The sequence below is a fragment of the Geotrypetes seraphini genome, chromosome 3 (assembly GCF_902459505.1).
Source record: "Geotrypetes seraphini chromosome 3, aGeoSer1.1, whole genome shotgun sequence".
Lineage (NCBI taxonomy): Eukaryota > Metazoa > Chordata > Amphibia > Gymnophiona > Dermophiidae > Geotrypetes > Geotrypetes seraphini.
In genome coordinates, this window is record NC_047086.1 from 246045097 (window position 1) to 246067869 (window position 22773).

Here is a 22773-nt window from a genome sequence, read left to right on the forward strand (position 1 = left end):
CATAAATATAAAAATTTACCAAAGAACTGTAATAATGTATATAAACAGCATATTTGATTCTTAAAATTATATAAAAATTTGATAATATTAATGGATACTTGGTCTATTAATCATTATAAACAGATAGATCTATTACATTATGTAAAATGAATGAAGCTATACATTTCCTAGGAATCATACATGTTCCACAGGCACACAAATTGTTATAATCCAAGTGATCAGAAATACATAATTTTTAATAAAACAAAATTCATGTTTTTTGTACACTTTATAGATACTAAGCATAAAAACAAACTAGGAAAGATGGATAATTATAGGATGATTAAAGATCAATGTTTGTAGCATTTCTCTGGTGGAATTTTTCATGGATTCACAATACAATCAAACCTTGGTTTGCGAGTAACGCGGTTTGCGAGTGTTTTGCAAGATGAGCAAAACACTCGAGCAAACTGTAACTCGCAAACCGAGCATTGACTCGATTTGCGAGCCCCCACCCGACCCGACCTGGGGAACTGGCAGTATTGCTCCCCCCGAGGCCACCGGTGCTTCTCCCTCCCTTCGCGATCGCCTCCTCCCCCTTCACTAACCGGCCCTGTCCCTACCCGTGCGCTGCTGTTGTTAGAAAGTGACTGCCACCGGTTTTCTGCTGGGCTGCTGCTGGGCCCTGAGCATGCTCAAGGCCTTCTGAATCTCACCCTCTCTGAGCTTTTCATGAGACTTGAGATCTCATGAGAATCTCGGAGAGTGTGAGATCCAGAAGGCCTTGAGCATGCGCAGATGCTCAAGGCCCAGCAGCAGCCCAGCAGAACTAGCGCAGGCACTTTCTAACACCGGCGGCGCACGGGTAAGGACAGGGCTGGTCAGTGGAGGGGGGATGAAGTGATCGCGAAGGGAGGGAGAAGCGCCAGTGGCCTTGGGGGGAGCAATACTGCCAGTTCCCGGGGTCAGCTCGGGTATCGGCTCGGGTGGAACGAATCATCCGAGTTGCCATTATGGCCTATGGGGAAAGTTGCTTTGCTATACGAGTACTTTGGATTGCGAGCATGCTTCTGGAACGAATTATGCTCGCAAACCAAGGTACCACTGCAATGGGTCATGATTTCTAGTCTATGCTCAGGAGAAGCTTACAACTATTGTGGAGATGATTGCGGTATACAAACCTAAGGTTTAGTTTAGTTTATTCATGCTTGGGGTACAATACCAACCATCCCACCATCAGATGCCAATTGCTGGATTCTTCAGCAAATGAGACTGGTTTCATCTACAGCAGCGTTTCTCAACTTGGTCCTGGAATACCCTGTTGCCAGTCAGGTTTTCACAATGAATATGCATGAAAGAAATTTGCACACACTGCCTCCATTATATGCAAATTTCTTTCATGCATATTCATTGTGGATATCCTAAAAACCTGACTGGCAAGGAGGTACTCCAGGACTGAGTTGAGAAACACTGATCTAGAGAGCATAATCGATTGGGTAAAGCAGCTCAGGCCTGGAATAATTTACCTACTGACACTAGACTATTTTAATTTTGTTTATGCAGCAGTGAGTAAAACAACAACAACAAAAAATCATTGACCAGGCTGCAATTAATCTGTAACACCACAGTCAAACTTTTTGAATAAGGCCAGCTCAATTTTGAGAGCATTATATTGGTTGCTTATCTTATTTCAAATTCAAGCTTTCAACTATTTTTGTTTTGTTATTACTGCTGATAGCATCATCTTATCTATTGAATACTATCAGGATCTTTACTCTTTGACATTCCATAAGATCTGCACAAAATATTCTTATTTCAATTCTATTGGTTAAACAATGAAACTATCTTGGATGTGATTGTATGTGATGATCTTAAGGTGGCCAAACAGGTTGAAAAGGCGACGGCGAAAGCTAGAAGGATGCTAAGGTGCATAGGGAGAGGTATGGCGAGTAGGAAAAAGGAGGTACTGATGCCCCTGTACATGACTCTAGTGAGACCGCACCTTAAAAAAGATATAAAAAGAATGTTGTCGGTCCAGAAGAAGGCTACTGAAATGGTATGTGGTCTTCATCTTAAGGCGTATGGAGACAGACTTAAAGATCTCAATCTGTATATTTTGGAGGAAAGGCGGGAGGGAAGATATAATACAGACGTTTAAATACCTACATGGTGAAAGAAAGCTCTGGAATGAGAGGGCATAGGATGAAGTTAAGAGGCGATAGGCTCAGGAGTAATCTAAGGAAATACTTTTTTACAGAAATAGGTAGACGCGTGGAACAATCTCCTGGAAGAGGTGGTATCTGAATTCAAGAAGGTATGGGATAGGCACGCGAGATCTCTTAGAGAGAAGAAGAGATAATAGTTACTGTGGATGGGCAAACTGGATGCCTTTATCTGCCATTATGTTTCTATCATCAGTTCCCACCTCTGCCAAATCACAAACACCCCACTCTTCTATCCACCCCCAATCCTTCCCCAACAGACCCAGCCCTACCCCCCTCCATCTCAAGCACAGAATGGCACCAATGACACCTAGCAGTAGTCTTACAGTACTAATAATGGAAGCCATCCTTCCATATAAGGAGCAAATGCCCTTAAATGGAAGGACAAACCCTAGTAGTAGTACTACTACTAAAGGTTCATCAGTGCCATTTGACACTTACAGCCTGACAGGGTAGGGGCAGAGGGGAAATGCTCCAGTCCCATCCCACTAGACCAGGGGTAGGCAATTCCGGACCTCGAGAACCGGAGCCCAGGTCAGGTTTTCAGGATATCCACAATAAATATGCATGAGATAGATTTGCATCTCAAGGAGGCACTGCATGCAAACCCATCTCATACATATTCATTGTGGATATCCTGAAAACCTGACCTGGCTCTGGCTCTCGAGGACCAGAATTGCCTACCCCTGCACTAGACTATTAGGGAATCCCCAGGTGAGTTTCAGAGGAAAGGGGGTAAGGTCATGGTAGAGGAGGAGTTGATTGGGAAATGGAGTAGATGCCTAGTGGTTAAGGCACTGGGCTGACATCCAGGAAAGCCCTGTTCAAATCCTGCTGCTGCCGTTTGTGCTACTGGACAAGTCATGTACAAACAGAATGTGAGCCCATCAGGAAAAGGGAAATTACTTAGCATATCTTAAAGTAACTCACCTTGAGCTACTACTGAAAACAAGTGTGAGTTAAAGCCAAATAAAAAAATATTTTTGGGGCAGTTGGGGCAGCTGCCATGATACTAGACTGCCAATAAGTGCAGACACGATATCAACAGTTGTGATAGCTAGTGCACGGTACTGACCTATGTGCTGTCACAGCTGGCCTTGTCTCTGCTCCAACCCTGTCATGCCCTGACACACCCCAACCTGCATTAACCCTTTAATAGGCAGATGGTGAAACGGCTGCTTTACGTAACTTGATGTTGAGCGAGAGCAACAGTGCCAAGTAATAGGCATTTGGAGATGCAGATCTCCCATAACAGCCATCGAAGACTCATGTTGGTTCTGAGCAACAATGCCAAATAAAGGGTTAAGCAACCAATGTAGGTTTCTTTCTTTTTAACCCATTAGTATGGGTCTATACTAATGTCTGCTGCATGGTAAAATCTATGCAATAGGCAAAGCGTTATAGGGGAAGTGAATGGACTACAGAAATTTATGAAAACGCTACCTTTAGAAAATTTGATTTATTAATTACTTATTCCATTCTTCACAAAACTATTTATTAAACTCTATAGCAGAAAATTGAAATACCAATATCCATAATGTGATTTAAAATAAATTCAAGCATTATTCTAAGCTTAGAACCAGTGAAATTTATAATATATTCATCCACCCTGTAAACCCAAAGCTATCTTAAACATGGCCTTATGCATATTTTCTAGAATGTAAATAATTAGTATCTTCTCTTAACAAGAAGATACTAATTATCCTTTCACTACAGAATTCAAATAGACTCTGACTAATGCAGCTGAAACACCAATCAGCATACAATACAACTGAGAGAAAAATGGAGAAACAACATAGGGAATTTTAGAAAAAGAAGGGAAAAGACCTGAGAAATAACTAACAGCATCTAGACAGCCAGCCTCCTATGCCACCAGTAACCCTCATTACCATAATGTCAAAAACCTCTTTCTCCAAGGACAAGCAGAACAGAGGTATCCTTAAATTTGAGTGACATCATCCTGATAGAGCTTGGTGAAGACACTACCCAACGCTCTATAACTTTGAGGCTTTTGGCAGCAGTCCCATTGCACATGTGTGACTGCCTTTCTGCCTGATGTACGAATTGTGGGACCCTTTCTGTTTTTTCGGCAGATCTAGGGAGGTCGCATTCAATTGATCTCCTCTTCAGTGTCTTTTTTTTTCCTCACAATTTTGTGCCTTCCTGTGCCTTTTTTCTGCATCTTCTTATAATTTTATTTTCAATTTCTCCCTTCAACTTTTTTTTTTTTTTTTTAGCATTTTTAGGTTTTCTTTCTTTTTTGCGGCTCCCGAGGCCCTCTTAGGCCACAGCAATAGGTTCAGCTTGAGTTAAGCCCATTTTTGTCCTCAATATTGAGCCTTTTGATTTAGCCGGTTATTTTCAATACTCCCCAGAAGACTCCCAGTGGCTTCAAAAGAAGCACCCAATGTAATAAGGTGATATCTAAAATGGACCCACACAACTGGTGTGTAGGGTGCTTGGGGCCTGACCATGACCTACCTGTATTCTTTGTTTGCAAATGCACAACAGAACACAGAAAGCACATCTCTATATGACAATAGGGTAGTCGTTCCTCATATTTCGAAGGCATCTCTTGCATCAACTAGAGATTGTGCATTTTTTTATTTAGTTCCATGGTTATGGAATAATCTGCCCATAGCCATGAGAAGTGAAGAATCATATATAAATTTTAAAAGCACATTTTTTCCAATTGGCTTTCTCAACTTAGAATAGAGTTTGGGACTGTGATCTGTGTTTTATTGTTTTACTATTAAAATTGTTACTGTTGAGATATTTGCTATGATATTTTATGAGGGAAAAAAGAACTTTAACTTTTGTTCTTAATCTTTCCTTTTCTATTTTTAATGGAGTTCTTTTCTTGATGAATATGAATTGTGTATTGTAAACCGCTTAGATCCTTTTAGGCTGTTATACGAATTATAAAGTTCTTAATAAACATAAACACCAGGCTCACCCAGGGCCAGATTAAAGGGTAGGGCCAGGAGACACGTGCCTAGGGCCCGAAATTGTCAGTGGGGCCCCAGGGCCGGCATTAGGGAGGAGCAAACAGGGCAGCTGCCCTGGGCCCCACAGATCCAGGGGGCCCCGCGGTCTGAACTTCTCTTTCCCTTCTCTCTATCTCCCTCGCTTCCTGATTTGCTACTTTTCGGTGGGGCCCCGACATGGCAGCCATTTCTCACAAGCTGCCACTGGCTGCCCCGAAGCTTTCCCTATGCGGCAATCTGCCCTGTTGGAAATGGGACATTGTGGCAAACTTCAGGGCAGCCACCGGCAGCTTGTGAGAATGGCTGTCATGTCAGGGCCCTGCTGAAAAGTAACATTTGGACAGTGGCGTACTGGTGGGGGGGGGGGGAGAGAGGAGGAGAAGCAATCTGCCCCGGGTGCTCCAAGGCTTGGTGTCATTAACTTCTTCAAGCAGCCACAGCGTTTACAATTCACCGCTTAGAAATCTGATTAAGCGGTTTAAAATTTTTTAAATAAACTTGAAACTTGAATTCGCTGCTGTTGCCCGCTTCAGGCCTTCTTCTCTACCAGGTCCCGCCTACTTCCTGTTTCCATGAAGGCCTGCTTCAATTGGATGGTAAAAATCTATTTAAAGCCAATTTGATTAAGACTACTTTTTAGCACAGGAAACTCCTTCTGGCTTTCTGACACTCAAACAGCTGAATGCAAAGTTCAGCATATTCTACTCTGTGAGAATGTGGGTTACATAAAATAATACAAAACAAAACGAGAAAAACCAAGCTTCATAAAAGATCACGACAGAAAAAAACACAGTGGAGATGACAAAATGAAACAAATAGGGTAAGCTGTTGCACTAAAATAATGTCTTTTATTTAACACTCTTAGGTTCCTAGTCATTCAGTATATGTGGACTTCACATGGGCCATGTTCTAACACTACTGACTGAATCAGGAGTCCAATGGATGTGGAAACAACTCTTAATGAAAATAATTATTTAGGAATAGTGAACAGTTGATTTTTGTTTGCCATAAACAAAGATTATGGAGCAATCAGCAGCAACTTATCTACAAGTTACCAGATCGCTGACACCAGAGATTGTGGTTTTCCTGTTGCTGATTGACTCAGTAGCCTTTTTCTGTCATAAACAAACCCCCCCCCCCAAAAAAAAAAAAAATCAATTCACTATTCCAACATAATTGTTTATTCTTATTAACATAGTTGTTTCCTGATCTACTGGACTCCTGATGAAGGCAGTAGTGCTGAAACATAGCCTATGTTGAGTCCTCATATACTAAATAACTAGGACCCTAAGTGTGTTAAATTACCAGGTCACCCTGCTGGTTTCATTTGGTCATCTCCTCTGTCTTCTTTTACATATAATGAAGTCATCCAGATCTTTGAATGTCTTCAAGAATTGAAGAATTTCCTCAATGGTGCAAGTGGTTGGATGATGGAATATAGTTAAGGTACCCAGCCCTTGAGAAAATCAGGATATAATGGAGAGCTGCACTGTAATAACAAAAAAAATCAGACAGGATATGTTGCAAGTTGAGACCATCTATCTTTGGTATTGTTTCTTAGCAATCAGGCCACTTATAGAAGTCAACTGGCAATAAGCTAACAATCTATTTTGCCTGAAATTAAAATTCACATGAGGCTTGAACATTTTTTCTGCAACTCAGCTAATGTGGAGATAACCACAGAACAGTGTTCTACAACCTTTTTCAAGTAAATAGCCACAGTGTGAGTATGTGAAAGCTCTGAGGGCCATCTAAAGATTTCAAGGTTACACATACTAATAATTTTGTAAACAGCCCTGACCTGCTTGTTCAGACTGGGTATTAAACATTAAAAATTAATACTATTATTGATTCTACAGCACTTCCAAGGATATGTTTTAAAAACTCACTTTATTCTGGATTGTCAACAGTAGAAAATTCCATAAATGACACACCTGAATAACTCACTGACGAGATTGTTTGCAGTTTCTATCAAATGGGCAAGATTGAAATTAATGCATTTACAGAATTTGAAAAGCAACTGTCTGAGGGCCCCAAGGAAGGTTCACAGTCAGTCTCGCGCGAGACACCAGAGCGCCGACAATGGAGGGCAGACAATTCAACGCAAGACACCAGCGTGCCGCGGGAAAACTTAGTTTTAAAGAGCTCCAAAGTGGGGTGTGAGTGGGGAACCCCCTCACTTTACTGCATAGTGTTTGCGCTGCTGTTGGGGGGGGGGGTTGGAACCCTCCATTATAGAGAAAACAGAACTTTTTCTGATTTTTTGGGGAAAAGTTCCGTTTTCTCTATAATGTGAGGGGTTGCACCCCCCCACACACCCCCAACGGCAGCGTGAACAGTATGCAATAAAGTGCGGGACCCCGCTCCTATAGAAGAATGTATTATGACTAACCTGTTCTATGGAAGAGAGGCTCAGTGGGTTTACAATTTCTATTGATATTATAAAGAAGAGCAACCGCTGGAAGAATTATGCCATGATAAACAGCTGTCTGGAATTTAACAGTATGTTAAATAGGGATGAGACACGAAACAGTATTGTGATCCTGTATATAAAACAGACATCAGCATTATACAGTAAACTTTTAGTTATCCGACACCTATGAGGATTGGTGGAGGTCAGATAACTTTTTCTGGTTGCTTGAGAGTTACTGTAAAAATATTGTCGTTAGAAAGACAAGGCGTGTCCTAACGCCAGATCTCAATTCCCTCCTATCCTCCCAGCCCTGAAGCAGCAAAGGTGGCAGCAGTCCAGAGCTGCGAACACCCCTCCCCTCTCCCTTTCCCGAAGCAGCAGTGGTAGATAGACGGTCAGCAGAGTCAGAATTGAAAACAGACTGCTGGCGGCCAGCCCCAGCAGGGCCTTTTCTTTGACGCAGCACTTCTGATGCATCAGAGGAAAGGTCCTGCTAGAGCTGGCCACCAGAAGCCTATTTTTGGCGCTGCCGCTACTGCTTTGAGTAAGGGAGGGAAGGGGTTTGCGGCTCAGGACCACCACTACTTCAGCTGCTTCGGGGCTGGAGGGAGGAAGGAGAGTTCGCGGCTCAAGAATGCTGCCACTTCTGCTGCTTCAGGGCTGGAGGGAAGAGGGAGGTGGGTTCGCAGCTCAAGACTGCTGCTACAACCACTGCTTCAGGGCTGGAGAGATGGAGGTAACGGGTGTTCGTGACTCAAGAACGCTGCTGATTCAGGGATTTTTTTTTCTGGTGATTTTTTTTTTTGTAGGTTGGATTAGCGTGTCAGTTGCTTAAATACCAGTTAATCAGGATTCTACTGTATCTAGATCAGTGGTCAAATAATAGGAATGAGGAAGTGATGCACAGAAGTGACTTTGGCCTAGGAAGTCATCCTGGGAAGAGGGTTTGGAGGGAAGAATAGAACCTTGGAAGGATGGGAGGAGCAGAAAAGGAGGGGAACGATGGGATGTGGGGAGAAGGACTATGGGAAAAATCAGAAGCAGGGTTGCTAATTGAGTGAGGAGGAATGAGGGTTTCAGGAAAGGGGGGTTGGATGGGACTCAGGATTGGTAACCCAGAAGTTATACAGATACACAGAGCTGGCCCTTTTGTAGCTATTTAGGCATAGTTAGGACAGATTTTTGTACCGTCCTAAATGCCCACTTAGCAATGCGGGCCCTGGCACTGAAAACTGACATAGCCTGCAAAGCTACTGGTACCTCCCCTGTAATCTCCTCTCCTGCTCGAGTCTAAAATGGCCAGTTAGTGCCAATATTCAGTGGCAGTGTCCAGTTAAATGTTGCTAAATACAACAGATAAGCAGCCCCAAGTGATTTACTAGGGCAGAAGTCTCTCATGCTTGCTTGAACTGCTTTGAATACAGATCCGTATATTATTAGGGCTTATTACATGACTCCATTATTAAAATTCATCTATTTATTTATATAACAAAATTTAAAAAAATGAATAAAAGATGTCCTACTTTGTTCAAATTAGTCTCCATCAACAATAACAAATAAGGGGAAAATTCCTTGTTTAGTAGACCGACCCCCCTCTCGGTGTATCCCAGGATGCACCATTAGGGATCAGGCGTTGCAATTTTTCAATTTGATGGCATCAGAGACAGCAGCAAATATGTATGGATCCTGCTTTTTTTAAAGTAAACCTGGGTGTGAGGGGGTACCTGAGGGTAGTGGTCAGAGGATAGGTGTGCTGCTAGATACTAGGGATTTAGGAGGGTAGGTAAGCTGCTAGATTAACAGGGATTATTATTGGAAGTCAGGACAGTAGCATCAGATAGGCATTGGGAGCCACTAGACTACAGGTTTTTTGGGTGTTATGGGGGAAGGGTGAAAAGGAGTTGGATTGTTCAGGGATAGAGGAAGGGGGCTGCTAGACTAACAGGCAAAGTTTGGGTTAATGAAGAAAGCTATTGGGGTTGAGGAGATTGGGGGGGGCTTTCCCTATCCTTCTATGCTACCTCAGACCTAGCAGTAATTTTCTCATACTGTAGACATCAGTGCACAAATAGCACAGTTACTTACCGTAACAGGTGTTATCCAGGGACAGCAGGCAGATATTCTTAACGCATGGGTGACGTCACTGACGGAGCCCCGGTACGGACACTTTTAACTAGAAAGTTCTAGTTGGCCGCACCGCGCATGCGCGAGTGCCTTCCCGCCCGACGGAGGAGTGCATGGTCCCCAGTTAAGATAAGCCAGCTAAGAAGCCAACTCGGGGAGGTGGGTGGGACGTAAGAATATCTGCCTGCTGTCCCTGGATAACACCTGTTACGGTAAGTAACTGTGCTTTATCCCAGGACAAGCAGGCAGCATATTCTTAACGCATGGGTGACCTCTAAGCAAACAGAGAGGGAAGGGGGGATGGTTGGCCATTAGGAAAATAAATTATGTAACACAGATTGGCCGAAGTGTCCATCCCGTCTGGAGAAGGTGTCCAGACAGTAGTGAGTAGTGAACGTGTGAACTGAGGACCAAGTGGCAGCCTTGCAGATTTCCTCGATGGGCGTGGAACGGAGGAAAGCCACAGAAGCAGCCATAGCTCTGACCCTGTGGGCCGTGACAGCACCTTCCAGTGAGAGACCGGCATGAGCATAACAGAACGCAATGCAGGCAGCAAGCCAGTTGGAAAGCGTCAGTTTAGAGACAGGACGACCTAGACGGTTAGGGTCGAAGGACAGAAAGAACTGAGGGGACGAGTGGTGAGCCCTGGTACAGTCAAGGTAGTATGCAAGGGCACGCTTACAGTCTAGCGTGTGCAACGCCTGTTCCCCAGGATGAGAATGAGGCTTAGGGAAAAAGACAGGCAACACAATGGACTAGTTGAGGTGGAAGTCCGAGACCACCTTGGGAAGGAATTTAGGATGGGTACGCAGAACCACCTTGTCATGGTGAAAAACAGTGAAAGGTGGGTCGGCAACCAGTGCATGCAGCTCACTAACCCTCCTGGCAGAGGTGATGGCAATGAGGAAAAACACCTTCCACGTAAGAAATTTGAGCGAATTTGTGGCAAGAGACTCAAAAGGAGGTTTCATGAGGGCTGATAAAACCACATTCAGGTCCCAGATGACTGGAGGAGCTTCAGAGGTGGTTTGACATTGAAGAGGCCTCTCATGAACCGGGAAACCAGGGGATGAGCCGTGAGAGGTTTTCCGAGGATAGGCTCATGAAACGCAGTGATGGCACTGAGGTGGACTCTGATTGAGGTAGACTTGAGGCCAGCGTCGGACAGAGAGAGCAAAAAGTCCAGTACAGTTTCCACCGCCAATGAGGTGGGATCGTGGTGATGTAGTAGACACCAAGAGGAGAACCGGGTCCACTTCTGATGGTAACATTGGAGAGTGGCCGGTTTCCTGGAGGCATCCAAAATACGACGGACAGGCTGAGACAGATTCTCTGGAGAGGTCAGCCCAAGAGAAACCAAGCTGTCAGGTGGAGCGAGGACAGATTGGGATGCAGTAGAGACTGATGCTGCTGTGTAAGTAGAGTAGGAAACACAGGAAGAGGAATGGGTTCTCTGGAGCTTAGCTGGAGTAGGAGGGAGAACCAGTGTTGGCGAGGCCACCGAGGGGCGATGAGAATCATGGTGGCTCTGTCCCTGCGGAGTTTGAATAACGTCCGCAACATCAGAGGCAGTGGAGGAAAGGCATAGAGGAACCGATCCGTCCAGTTGAGCAGGAATGCATCCGGGGCCAGACGATGAGGAGAGAAGAGTCTGGAACAGAATTGGGGCAGTTGATGGTTGTGAGGAGCTGCAAAGAGGTCCACCTGAGGAGTGCCCCACTGAGCAAAGATGGAGCGGAGTGTGGGAGGATCCAGAGTCCACTCGTGAGGTTGAAGGATGCGGCTGAGATTGTCGGCCAGGGAGTTCTGTTCGCCCTGGATATAGACAGCCTTGAGGAAGAGACTGTGGGTCGTGGCCCAGGTCCAGATGCGGATGGCCTCCTGAGAGAGGAAGGGAGATCTGGTGCCGCCTTGCTTGTTTATGTAGTACATGGCGACTTGGTTGTCTGTGCACAGGAGAAGAACCTGAGGGTAGAGAAGGTGCTGGAAGGCCTTGAGAGCGTAGAACATGGCCCTGAGTTCCAGGAAATTGATGTGATGTTGACGCTCCTGATGGGTCCAGAGTCCCTGGGTGCGAAGATCTCCCAGGTGAGCTCCCCATGCATAGGGGGAGGCATCTGTGGTTATGATCATGGAGTGAGGGGGTGGATGAAAGAGTAGACCCCTGGAAAGATTGGAGGAGTTCAACCAGCATTGAAGAGATTGCTGAAGAGATGATGTCACAGAGATGGGATGAGAAAGAGGATCCGTGGTCTGTGACCATTGGTTGGCTAGAGTCCATTGAGGTGTCCTGAGGTGGAGTCGCGCCAGAGGAAGCACATGGACCGTCGAGGCCATGTGGCCAAGGAGGACCATCATCTGCCGAGCTGGAATGGAGTGATTAAGGAGCACCTGACGGCAGAGGTGGAGCAGGGTCCGTTGGCGGTCGGAGGGGAGAAACGCCCTCATCAGAGTGGTGTCGAGAACGGCTCTAATGAACTGAAGTCGCTGTGTGGAAAGCAGATGCGACTTGGGGTAGTTGATCTCGAACCCCAGGAAATGGAGGAAGGAGATGGTGTGCTGAGTGGCTTGTAGCACAAGTGGAGACGTAGGTGCTTTCACCAACCAATCGTCCAAGTAGGGGAACACCTGGAGTTTGTGAGACCTGAGAAAGGCCGCCACCACAATAAGGCACTTGGTGAACACCCTGGGCGATGATGCAAGACCAAAGGGTAGCACTTTGTACTGATAGTGGCGGTGCTATATCTGAAATCGGAGGGAGCGACGTGAAGTCAGATGGATTGGAATGTGAGTGTAGGCCTCTTTGAGGTCTAGGGAACATAGCCAGTCGTGTTGAGAGAGAAGAGGGTAAAGCGTGGCAAGATAGAGCATTCTGAACTTTTCCTTGACCAGACACTTGTTGAGGTCCCGGAGATCGAGGATGGGACGGAGGTCTCCTGTCTTCTTGGGAACCAGGAAGTAGCGGGAGTAGAATCCCTGACCTCTTTGGTCTGGGGGTACCTCTTCGATGGCGTTGAGAAGAAGGAGGGAGTGGACCTCCCTCAGGAGGAGGGAGGATTGGGAGGAGTGGAAAGCAGACTCTATGGGAGGACTGTCTGGTGGAAGAGTCTGGAAGTTGAGAGAGTAGCCGTGGCGAATGATGTTGAGGACCCACTGGTCTGATGTGATGACCTCCCAACGGCTGAGGAAAAGTTGGAGGCGTCCTCCGATAGGCTGAGGAAGAGGCAATGATGGTGGGAGACTGGCTATGCCCTGGAGAAAGGAGTCAAAAGGGTTGAGATGGTTTTGACGGAGGAAGAGGCTTGGCAGGTTGGTGAGACTGGGAGCGAGCCTGAGATTGATGCTGGTGACGAGGTCGGCGAGGCTGCTGTTGTGGCGGGTTGAGAGGTCTGGCCGAGAACCTGCACTGGTAGGAAGACTGCTGTCTGTAGGGGCGAGCAGGCGGAGTCTTCTTTTTAGATTTCACCAGAGTATCCCACCTGGTCTCATGTGCCGAGAGTTTCTGGGTTGTTGAGTCCAGGGACTCCCCGAAGAGTTCATCACCAAGACAAGGTGTGTTAGCCAGGCGGTCTTGATGGTTGATGTCGAGGTCAGAAACCCTCAGCCAGGCCAGACGCCGCATGGCAACAGCCATGGCAGATGCTCGAGAGGTCAGCTCAAACGAGTCATAAATGGAGCGTACCATGAATTTCCGGAGTTGGAGCCGACTGGAAATTTGCTGTTGGAAGAGGGGGACCTTACGTTCAGGGATGTATTTTTGTAAGGCGGAGAGTTGTTGCACCAGATGCTTCATGTAGAAGGAGAAGTGAAAGGTGTAATTATTTGCCCTGTTGGCCAGCATCGCATTCTGGAAAAGGCGCTTGCCAAACTTATCCATAGTTTTTCCCTCTCTGCCAGGAGGGGTGGAGGCATAGACACTGGAACCCTGAGTTTTCTTCAAGGTGGACTCTACCAGGAGAGACTCATGGGGCAATTGAGGCTTGTCAAACCCTGGGATTGGAATGACCCGGTACAAGCTATCCAGTTTGCGAGGGGCCCCGGGAACAGTGAGGGGGTTCTCCCAATTTTTGTAAAAAGTTTCCCGTAGGATGTCGTGGACGGGTAACTTAAGGAATTCCTTGGGAGGTTGCTCAAAGTCTAGGGCATCGAGAAAAGCCTGGGACTTTTTAGAGTCGGACTCTAAGGGAATGGAAAGAGCCTCCGACATCTCCCTGAGGAATTTGGTGAAAGAGGACTGTTCGGGTTTTGAACCGGTATCAGCCACCGAGGGTTTCTCGTCTGTCGATGAAGCGTCTTCCTCGGTACCGGGTGGGGATTCTTCCCATAAGTCCGGGTCCCTGATGTCAGGGTGCGCACGGCGGGACGTCGGTGTGGAGGGCTCAGTATGGCGGGTCTTGGAGAGAGACTTGCTGGAGCGTACCGAGGCGGTACCGGGAGAGGAAGACCGGCGCCGTTCCAGGTGCCGGGAAGGGTCGGTATCAGAGCGGGCCTGCACCATAGGATGGGAACGGTGTGGTTCAGCCGAGAGCACTGGCATGGAAGTGTTAAGCGGTACCGAGGGGGTCGACACCGAAGGGACCGTGCGAGGCTCGGACCGGTCCTGCATCGGAAGGTGTGGGGCCAACATTGCCGGCAACAGGTGCTGGAGTTGTTGCTGCAGCTGCTGTTGCAATTGGGTTTGGAGTATGGCCGCGATGCGGTCTTCCAGGGGAGGCACCGGTACCGCTTTTTTCTTCTTCGGTACCATAGGTGCCGCTCCACGCTCTGGCGACGAGGAGGCCGATGACGAGGCACTCACCGATATCGGAGCGGAGCGTTTGTGGGGGTCAGCGCGATGCCGGGAGGACCGGAGTCGCAGCCGTGGCAGGAGGGCGCTCAAGGGAAGTGGAAGGCTTCTTAGCCGGCTTACCTGGGGCCAGCGACCCCGAAGAAGGATCTGGTGGCGTCGAAGTAGTCGGTGCCGACTTTTGAGGTGCTGTCGACGTCGCGGCAGGTTCCATGGCAGATCCGGTACCGAAAAGAATATTTTGCTGGATCTGCCTATTTTTCAATGTGCGCTTTTTAAGAGTGGCACAGCGGGTGCAAGTGTCAGCCCGATGATCCGGACCCAAGCACTGCAGGCACCAATTGTGCGGGTCGGTGAGGGAGATCGGGCGTGCACACCGCTGGCACTTCTTAAAGCCCGGCTGAGGGGGCATGAAGGGAAACACGGCCTCTGCAAAATCGAAGACGGAGGCCTGTATGGTGGCAACAGGCCCCGCTGGGGCCGGCCTGAAAAATGAAGAAAAATCGACAATTTTTTTTTTTTTTTTTTTAAATAAAAAGGGAAGTAACCCGAAGGGAAAAAGAGAAAAAGAACAAAAATTTACGCGAGCGGGAAGGCAGGAACTGACTTTTCAATGGCCATTGAAAACACACGCGTCTTCTTCGCTCCGCGGAAACGAAGAAACTTGGGACCACGCACTCCTCCGTCGGGCGGGAAGGCACTCGCGCATGCGCAGTGCGGCCAACTAGAACTTTCTAGTTAAAAGTGTCCGTACCGGGGCTCTGTCGGTGACGTCACCCATGCGTTAAGAATATGCTGCCTGCTTGTCCTGGGATAATTGAAGCTTACATTACATTACATTAGTGACTTCTATTCCGCTCATACCTTGCAGTTCTAGGCGGATTACAAAATAATTTAACTAGACATTTCCAGGAGAATTGCAATTTAGGGAGCTGTATACATGGTTGATACTTTGGAAAGAAGAAATTACAAGACAGTGTGAGACTTTGGGGGGGGATTTACAAGGGAGGGGAGAGGACAGGGGAAGAGTTAAGATATCTGGATAAATTTTTTGAATAGCAGGGTTTTGATTCCCTTTCGAAATGATTTTTTAGTCGCTCGTTGTTGTCAGCAAGTTGGAGATGGAGTGGTCAAGTTTCGCTGCATCGTCGCTAGTAGGTTGTCAAACATCTTCTTGCGTTGAGTCCCTTTGAATGAGGGGTAGGTAAATGGGGTCTAAGTTCTTCTTTGTCTAGTAGTGAGGTTCTGATTAAGGCGGTTCTCTGCATTGCTAACAGCCTCTTTACCATATATTTTAATACATCTATTATGTGAATTAATTTGAGCCCTAAATCCCTTTCTGCATAATGCAGCCCATAAGGAGCAAGCAGACCACTCATTAACTGTGAACTTCTGCCCATGGTAGCTTTCTATGTTGGGCCTCTACAACTTTTCAATAAGAGAAGTACCAAACTCACAGAAGCTGATCAGTTAGCAACACCCAGACCGCAGAAAAAAGTGTTATAAGGATATTTATCTCATCTGTGGATCCTAATAAATGAATTTGAAAAAAAAAAAAAAAAAAAAAGACGAAAATATTTACAATGTTAACACTTTCAGTGAATGAGTGGGAGTTGTTTCTACTTGTACTGCGAAAGGAACTAATTAATGAACCAATTGTTCAAGTGGTCTGTTGACAGTTGATGTGGTCTGAGCACAACTGTCACAAATTCTATAGCACAAAGCTTCTTCCCCAAGGCACAAATACAGATGACTTACAAAATAATTTTTTTTATAGCACCTCAGGGTGGACTTCATTTCCAGGCAATATTTGCAAGCAACATAACTATAACAAGAGGGGAAAAAAGGAAAACTTGTGTTAAAAATTCCACCCCATATTTTAGCAGTAGTTATGTTACCAACCTCATTAATCAGGAACTGAAGCTGGATTACTGGAGCTCCATTATCATGTTGGCAGTAGCATTCGACTCCCGGTCGACCAAATCTGATATTGTATTAAGGAGCAACATGTGAATGATTGCACATACACATACAGAAAGCAACATAAGAGATAGTATTAAGGTTTGATGTAAAAACATATTTTAAATTTTGATTAGAATTGGCATCTGATGCTTGTATCATAAATTTAGCTAATCGTGCTTATGTTTGTACCCAAGAATACTGTGGGTCAGGACGCCAAATGGGATCATAAAACCTGCATTTGGAGTCACTTCCTAGGTAGTCTCTCCATGGGTGCAGCATTATTCTGCACCTCCAAGGGGTCACAGATTTGGCTGTAGTCACGGGGTCAAATTACTCTTGACTCCAGCGCAGCCATCTTGACAAAATGTAGGGCCTAATCCTGCATGTTATCCTGAAATGCACCAAATTTTCTAGATTATGGCATCAGAAGCAGCAGCAAATGGGCATCACTCCTGCCTCTTAATGTAAGACTGGGATAGGAGGGGGGCCTCAGTGGTACCTGAGGGTGGGAGTCAGAGGATGGGGATGCTAGGGGCCTGATTCTGTATAGGATGCTGTTATCGGCGACCGCCAATCACGTGTCAATCACGCATCAATGTCCTATTCAGAATCAGGTCTACACTCCCAGCATTTTGCAGGCCTACATTTAAGGTATCTGTCTTCTGTCTAAGGAGATGCATACTGACGCTTAAGCCCGCCCAAGGCTGCTTCCAGGCAAAACCACACCCACACCCTGCCTTGGGTATGATTAATTGTTGGCGCTCCGGAGGCCTACAAATGTACAAGTCCTGCCTCGAGGTTTTGTTTTGTTTTTTGAAAACATGCGTCTCAATTGGCTGCCAGATGGCATGCCTGCCATCGGGATATGCATTTTCATCAATCAGGCCCTAGGGGTTTACTTTTCTTTTTTTAAGTTGGAGAGCAAGTTTAGAAGAGGGGTCTCAAAGGTTCAGCCTATTTTACTATCTATGATGGCACATAATCTCCACACTTTCTACCAGCAGCTTGGACAGTCTAATTAATAAATATCTGTGCCAACATTGATTAAAATACAGAAACGAACAAGACAGCCTCATACTCACTTGGTGTTTACTTTGAATTTTAAATGATAAAAGGTATGAAAAATACAGGTATACTAGAAAAATTGCAAAATAATTTTTCAGAAAATTTACTCATGTCTAAATGTTCAATACAGTATATTTTCTCTAAATGGAACACTCAATGGATTAATTGTATTCTTATTCAAGTCACATAAGTGTCACGGCTTTTATGGATATTTCCTATAGCCCTATCACAATACAGCGAGAGGAAAACAAAGCATATAAAAAAATAAAAACATGCAGCTGTCTTTCCGGTACTGTTATTTGCCTTAGAGTTACACATTTTGTGTTAAGATTGAAGGCCAAGCCATTATGAAGATAATCAAAAAAGGCAGTTGGCAAACAATGGACTAATCAAAGCTTTAAAATTAGAAAAAGAAAATGAACAAACCAAAAACATTCAACATTTTTGAACAGAAATCATTTTATGCTCCTCTCAAATCAAGAACTTTTGCTAGCAAATACAATAATCTAATACTACATTGAAGACCAATATTTGAGGCCTAATCCAAAAACTTTTTTTGGTACTAACTGTAATAAGAATTCCGGTATACAATCTAGCAGTTTCAGCATATTACAAAGGTAATGTTCTTCCACATCAGCTTTCAATAAGTGGCTTTGGTACCACTTATATTGGTTAGTGACATGCAGTAGGGTTTTGTTCACTGAAAGTAGAGGTGGCAGTTATTAGCATTTTCAAAAGTAGGACATTGACATAAATATAGCAATGCACATTTCCTTTGAGGATGATTAACAGTGTTATTGCATATGTGTTAGCACTTTCACAGTGGCTACATAAACAAATTATTTCCAAAATTATAATTTATAAATCAACTAGCAGATAGATTGTTATTAGAACTCTCATTCAGTTCTCTTTCCAAAACCTCAAGTAGGATTAGCAATCCATGGAACTAGAGACAGCAATTCTAGAGAGTCAAAGCCAGCAAAAACAAAAATTGTGCAAATCTCCATGGAAATCCATAAAAGTATATATAACAGAAAAGGTTTCGGCCAGGATGTTTTGTATTTGCATGCTTCATCCAGGAATTCTAAGTGCACATGCTCACAAAGCCATAAGATATGGCCTCTCTGAGGAAATGGTAAAAAGAGAAAGAATAATAAAATCCAAGAAAGCATGGAATAAGCACAGATTATGGATAAGTGAGGGGAAATCCAATGATAAATTGGGGTCTATGGAATTGCAGTATACTTGGAGTTAAGGTCCTTATGATCTATTTGGTCTGCTTATCTGCCATCATTCTACTGTTCCTCTCACATTACACCATTAATATAAACATACTCTGATTTCCTATGTGAATATAAAAATACAAACAGGGAGTGGAACTTTAAATATTCATCAGTTCATTAATTTGGATTTAATTTTTTGCTTTGAATGAAACTAGTTATTAATTCATTTTATTACATATCAATTCATCTTTTCCTTCAAATTATTTTTATAACATCATAGATAAAAAATGCATCTATACCACACACACTCAATTAACATTTGTAAAATTTGCCAACCCCTAGGGCAAAGGGATATTAATTGAACCACTTATTGCAGCAACAACAAAAAAAAGATATCTAGACTACTGAAAAATTGGCAATAAGTAAGAAATTAAAAGGAATTTCAACACAGGTTTAAAATAATCTCATTTGAGAAACAATATAAAATTGTGTGGGAGGCCTTTATTCCACAAGTGATAAAGCTTTTTAAATGAGTTGAGCGGCTATTGAATTTTAGCAAAAAAGTAACAGAGCAAGAGAATTCTGGACATATGCTTTGGATATGTTTGAAGATGTAAGAGTTAGAGAATAATATTTGATATGGAAAAAGGGTATCAAATTTGCAGTGTAAGAACGCACTCTAGAACCTGGTGACTATGAAACAACTAGCTGCGGCAGATTACCCCAACCTAAGAATTTAATTTTTCAGGGATTCAAACCATAAGGAAGGAAGGATGTTTTTCATTTTAAGGTAACATTTTTGCAATCTCAAAAGACCAAATTCACAGATATTTTCCTCAATTCAAATTCCAGTTTATTGTTACATTGTGAGACTTCCTGAAATGCTACTAGATTATCAACTGCACAGATTCAACATTTACTGCAGTTCTTCATGGGTAATTTTTAAATAACTATCATCATTATTTTATCCCATCTGTTTCTTATCAAAATTAAATCAATTAATGTAACATAGTAACATATATTAAAATAGTATATGATGGCAGATAAAAGACCTGTAAAGTACATTCAGTCAGTCCAACAGTGGCCGCAGTTGAAACTGTTACTCTATGCAAATTACATCCCTCTATGCCATGTTTAAAGTATAACAGGCATATAAGAACATAAGAATATAAGAAGTTGCCTCCGCTGAGGCAGACCATAGGTCCATCCTGCTCAGCGGTCCGCTCCCGCGGCGGCCCATCAGGCCCATTGCCTGAGCAATGGTCTATACCTATCTATACCCCCCAATCCCTTTTTCTTCTAGGAATCTATCCAAACCTTCTTTGAAACCATTTAGTGTTTTCTTGTCTACAACAGCCTCTGGAAGCGCGTTCCATGTATCTACCACCCTCTGAGTGAAGAAGAACTTCCTAGCGTTTGTTCTAAACCTGTCCCCTTTCAATTTCCCCCAATGCCCCCTTGTACTTGTGGTGCCCCTTAATTTGAAAAATCTGTCCCTGTCTACTTTTTCTATGCCCTTCAGGATCTTGAAGGTTTCTATCATGTCTCCTCTAAGTCTTCGCTTCTCCAGGGAGAAAAGTCCCAACTGCTTCAGTCTGTCGGTATATGGGAGATTTTCCATTCCCTTTATCAGTTTGGTTGCTCTTCTTTGTACTCCCTCAAGTACCGCCATGTCCTTCTTGAGGTACGGTGACCAGTACTGGACACAGTACTCCAGATGCGGCCGTACCATTGCACGATACAGCGGCATGATGACTTCCTTCGTCCTGGTCGTAATACCCTTCTTAATGATACCCAGCATTCTGTTTGCTTTCCTAGAGGCTGTGGCGCATTGCGCCGATGCCTTCAGTGTTGCGTCTACCATCACTCCCAGGTCTCTCTCCAGGTTACTAACCCCTAGTGGTGTTCCCCCCATTTTGTATGTGAACATCTGGTTCTTTTTCCCCACGTGCATGACCTTGCATTTCCCCACGTTGAAGCTCATCTGCCATTTTTCGGCCCACTTTTCCAGCTGCGTTAGATCCTTTTGGAGATCCTCGCAGTCTTCCTTATTTTACTTTGATTTCATTCTTTCTATATAGGGATCTTCTGTGTTTAGTCCACATGTTCTTGGATCCCAGTTTCTGTCCATAAGAACATAAGAATAGCCATACTGGGTCAGACAAATGGTCCATCTAGCCCAGTACCTTGTTTCCCCACAGTGGCCAATCCATGTCACCAGTAGCTGGCAGAAACCCAAATAGTAACAACACCATTCTCTGTTTTACAAGCGTTTCCATTAATTTTCTTACCACAGAAGTCAGACTTACCGGCCTGTAATGCCCTACTTCTTCCTTACTTCCACTTTTGTGGAGAGGGACTCCATCCGCCCTTCGGTATCACTCCTGACTCTAGAGACTCATTGAAAAGGTTAGTCAGCGAAGCTACCAGAACTTCCCTAAGTTCCTTTAGCACCCTCGGATGTATACCATCTGGCCCCATCGCTTTGCCTACCTTTAATTTAGCTAGCGTCTCACGAACACAACCCTCTGAAAATCGATCAGGTCTACCACTCCTTCATCCCTATTCGCATTTGTCTTCCGCGGTCCGCTCCCAGCACGTCAGCCGTGAACACAGAACAGAAATATTTGCTAAGCAATTCAGCCTTTTCATTATCAGCTTCTACATATTTCTCCCTTTCACCTTTTGAGACTCACAATGCCATTTTTGCACTTCTTCCTATCACTGATATATCTAAAAAAAAAGTCTTGTCTCTCTCTGTTTTACCATCAGTGTCCCTGTTTTTTAAACTCTAAGGGCTCTTTTTACGAAGGTGCGCTAAGCATTTTAGCGCACGCACCCTATTAGCGCATGCGCTAGCCGAAAATCTACCGCCTGCTCAAAAGGGAGGCGGTAGCGGCTAGCGTGCACGGCAATTTAGCGCGCGCTATTCCGCACATTAAGGCCCTAACGCGCCTTCGTAAAAGGAGCCCTAAGTCTCTTGTTTGTTTTTTGGTATGTATGCCGTCAGCCTGTCTTACTAGGTAGTAAGCTCCAAGGAGACAAATGTCAAGTAGGTGTGATTACATTTGGTGGCACTGTACAGCTAATCAAACATCATCACGATCATTCCTGGTCCACAGCGCTGGCGTCGCATCTCATGAGATCTAAAGACAACATTCCTCAGAGACTAGTTTAAACTGTTAATTAGGTTTCCAATTTATGTAACAAAACATTTGTGCAGCAGACACAGACTAGCTGACCCTCCCAGGCTGCCTAGTTTTCCTACTTAGGAACATTTCAGAGCACTGCTGCAGTTTCATGCTAGTTAACCTTGCCTCCTCTTCCTGATGCAGCCTTGTTGCTGTTCTTTGTCCTCTGGTATTCAATGTGATTTTAATACATGAGTTCTAAAATTAGTCTGTAAAACAAAAAGGCATATACCCCTCCCCTCCTGTCTTCTACAACAGAGGTTCTCAAATCTATTCTGGGGAGCCACCAGTTGGTCAAGTTTTCAGGATATCCCTACTGAATATGCATGAGAGAAATTTGCATAGAATGAGGTGACAGGCATGCAAATCATTCTCATGCATATTCATTACATAATACCTGTTAGGACTTATCAATACCTTTCAATAGCTTCTTAATTATATATAAATATTTTAGAACATGAAAAGCTAATTTAACAATATCATGTATAATTCATTCATATAAATTCACAATTTAATCATCTATCTTAACATCTTATATCTTACATCACATTACACCCACACTATAATCTCACAATCGGAGCCCTCCAGTTCATTCAACTCATTTAAAATAATCATTGCTGGGGAGAGTGTGGTGCAGTGGTTAAAGCTACAGCCTCAGCACCCTGGAGTTGTGGGTTCAAACCCACGCTGCTCCTTGTGACCCTGGGCAAGTCACTTAATCCCCCCCATTGCCCTAGGTACATTAGATAGATTGTGAGCCCACCAGGACAGACAGGGAAAAATGCTTGAGTACCTGGATGATCTCATTTAAACCGTTCTGA

General features: G+C 44.4%; 1 protein-coding gene across 11 annotated transcripts in view; it reads right to left on the reverse strand.

Moving 5' to 3' along the window:
- STXBP5 (syntaxin binding protein 5) overlaps positions 1–22773 on the reverse strand; it is a 904657-nt gene that overhangs the window by 671564 nt on the left and 210320 nt on the right. For all 11 annotated transcript variants that reach the window (XM_033939585.1, XM_033939588.1, XM_033939587.1 and 8 more), the window contains exon 3: positions 16414–16495. In XM_033939585.1, coding sequence (XP_033795476.1) covers positions 16414–16495 — 82 coding nt within the window. The remainder of the gene's footprint in view (positions 1–16413; positions 16496–22773) is intronic.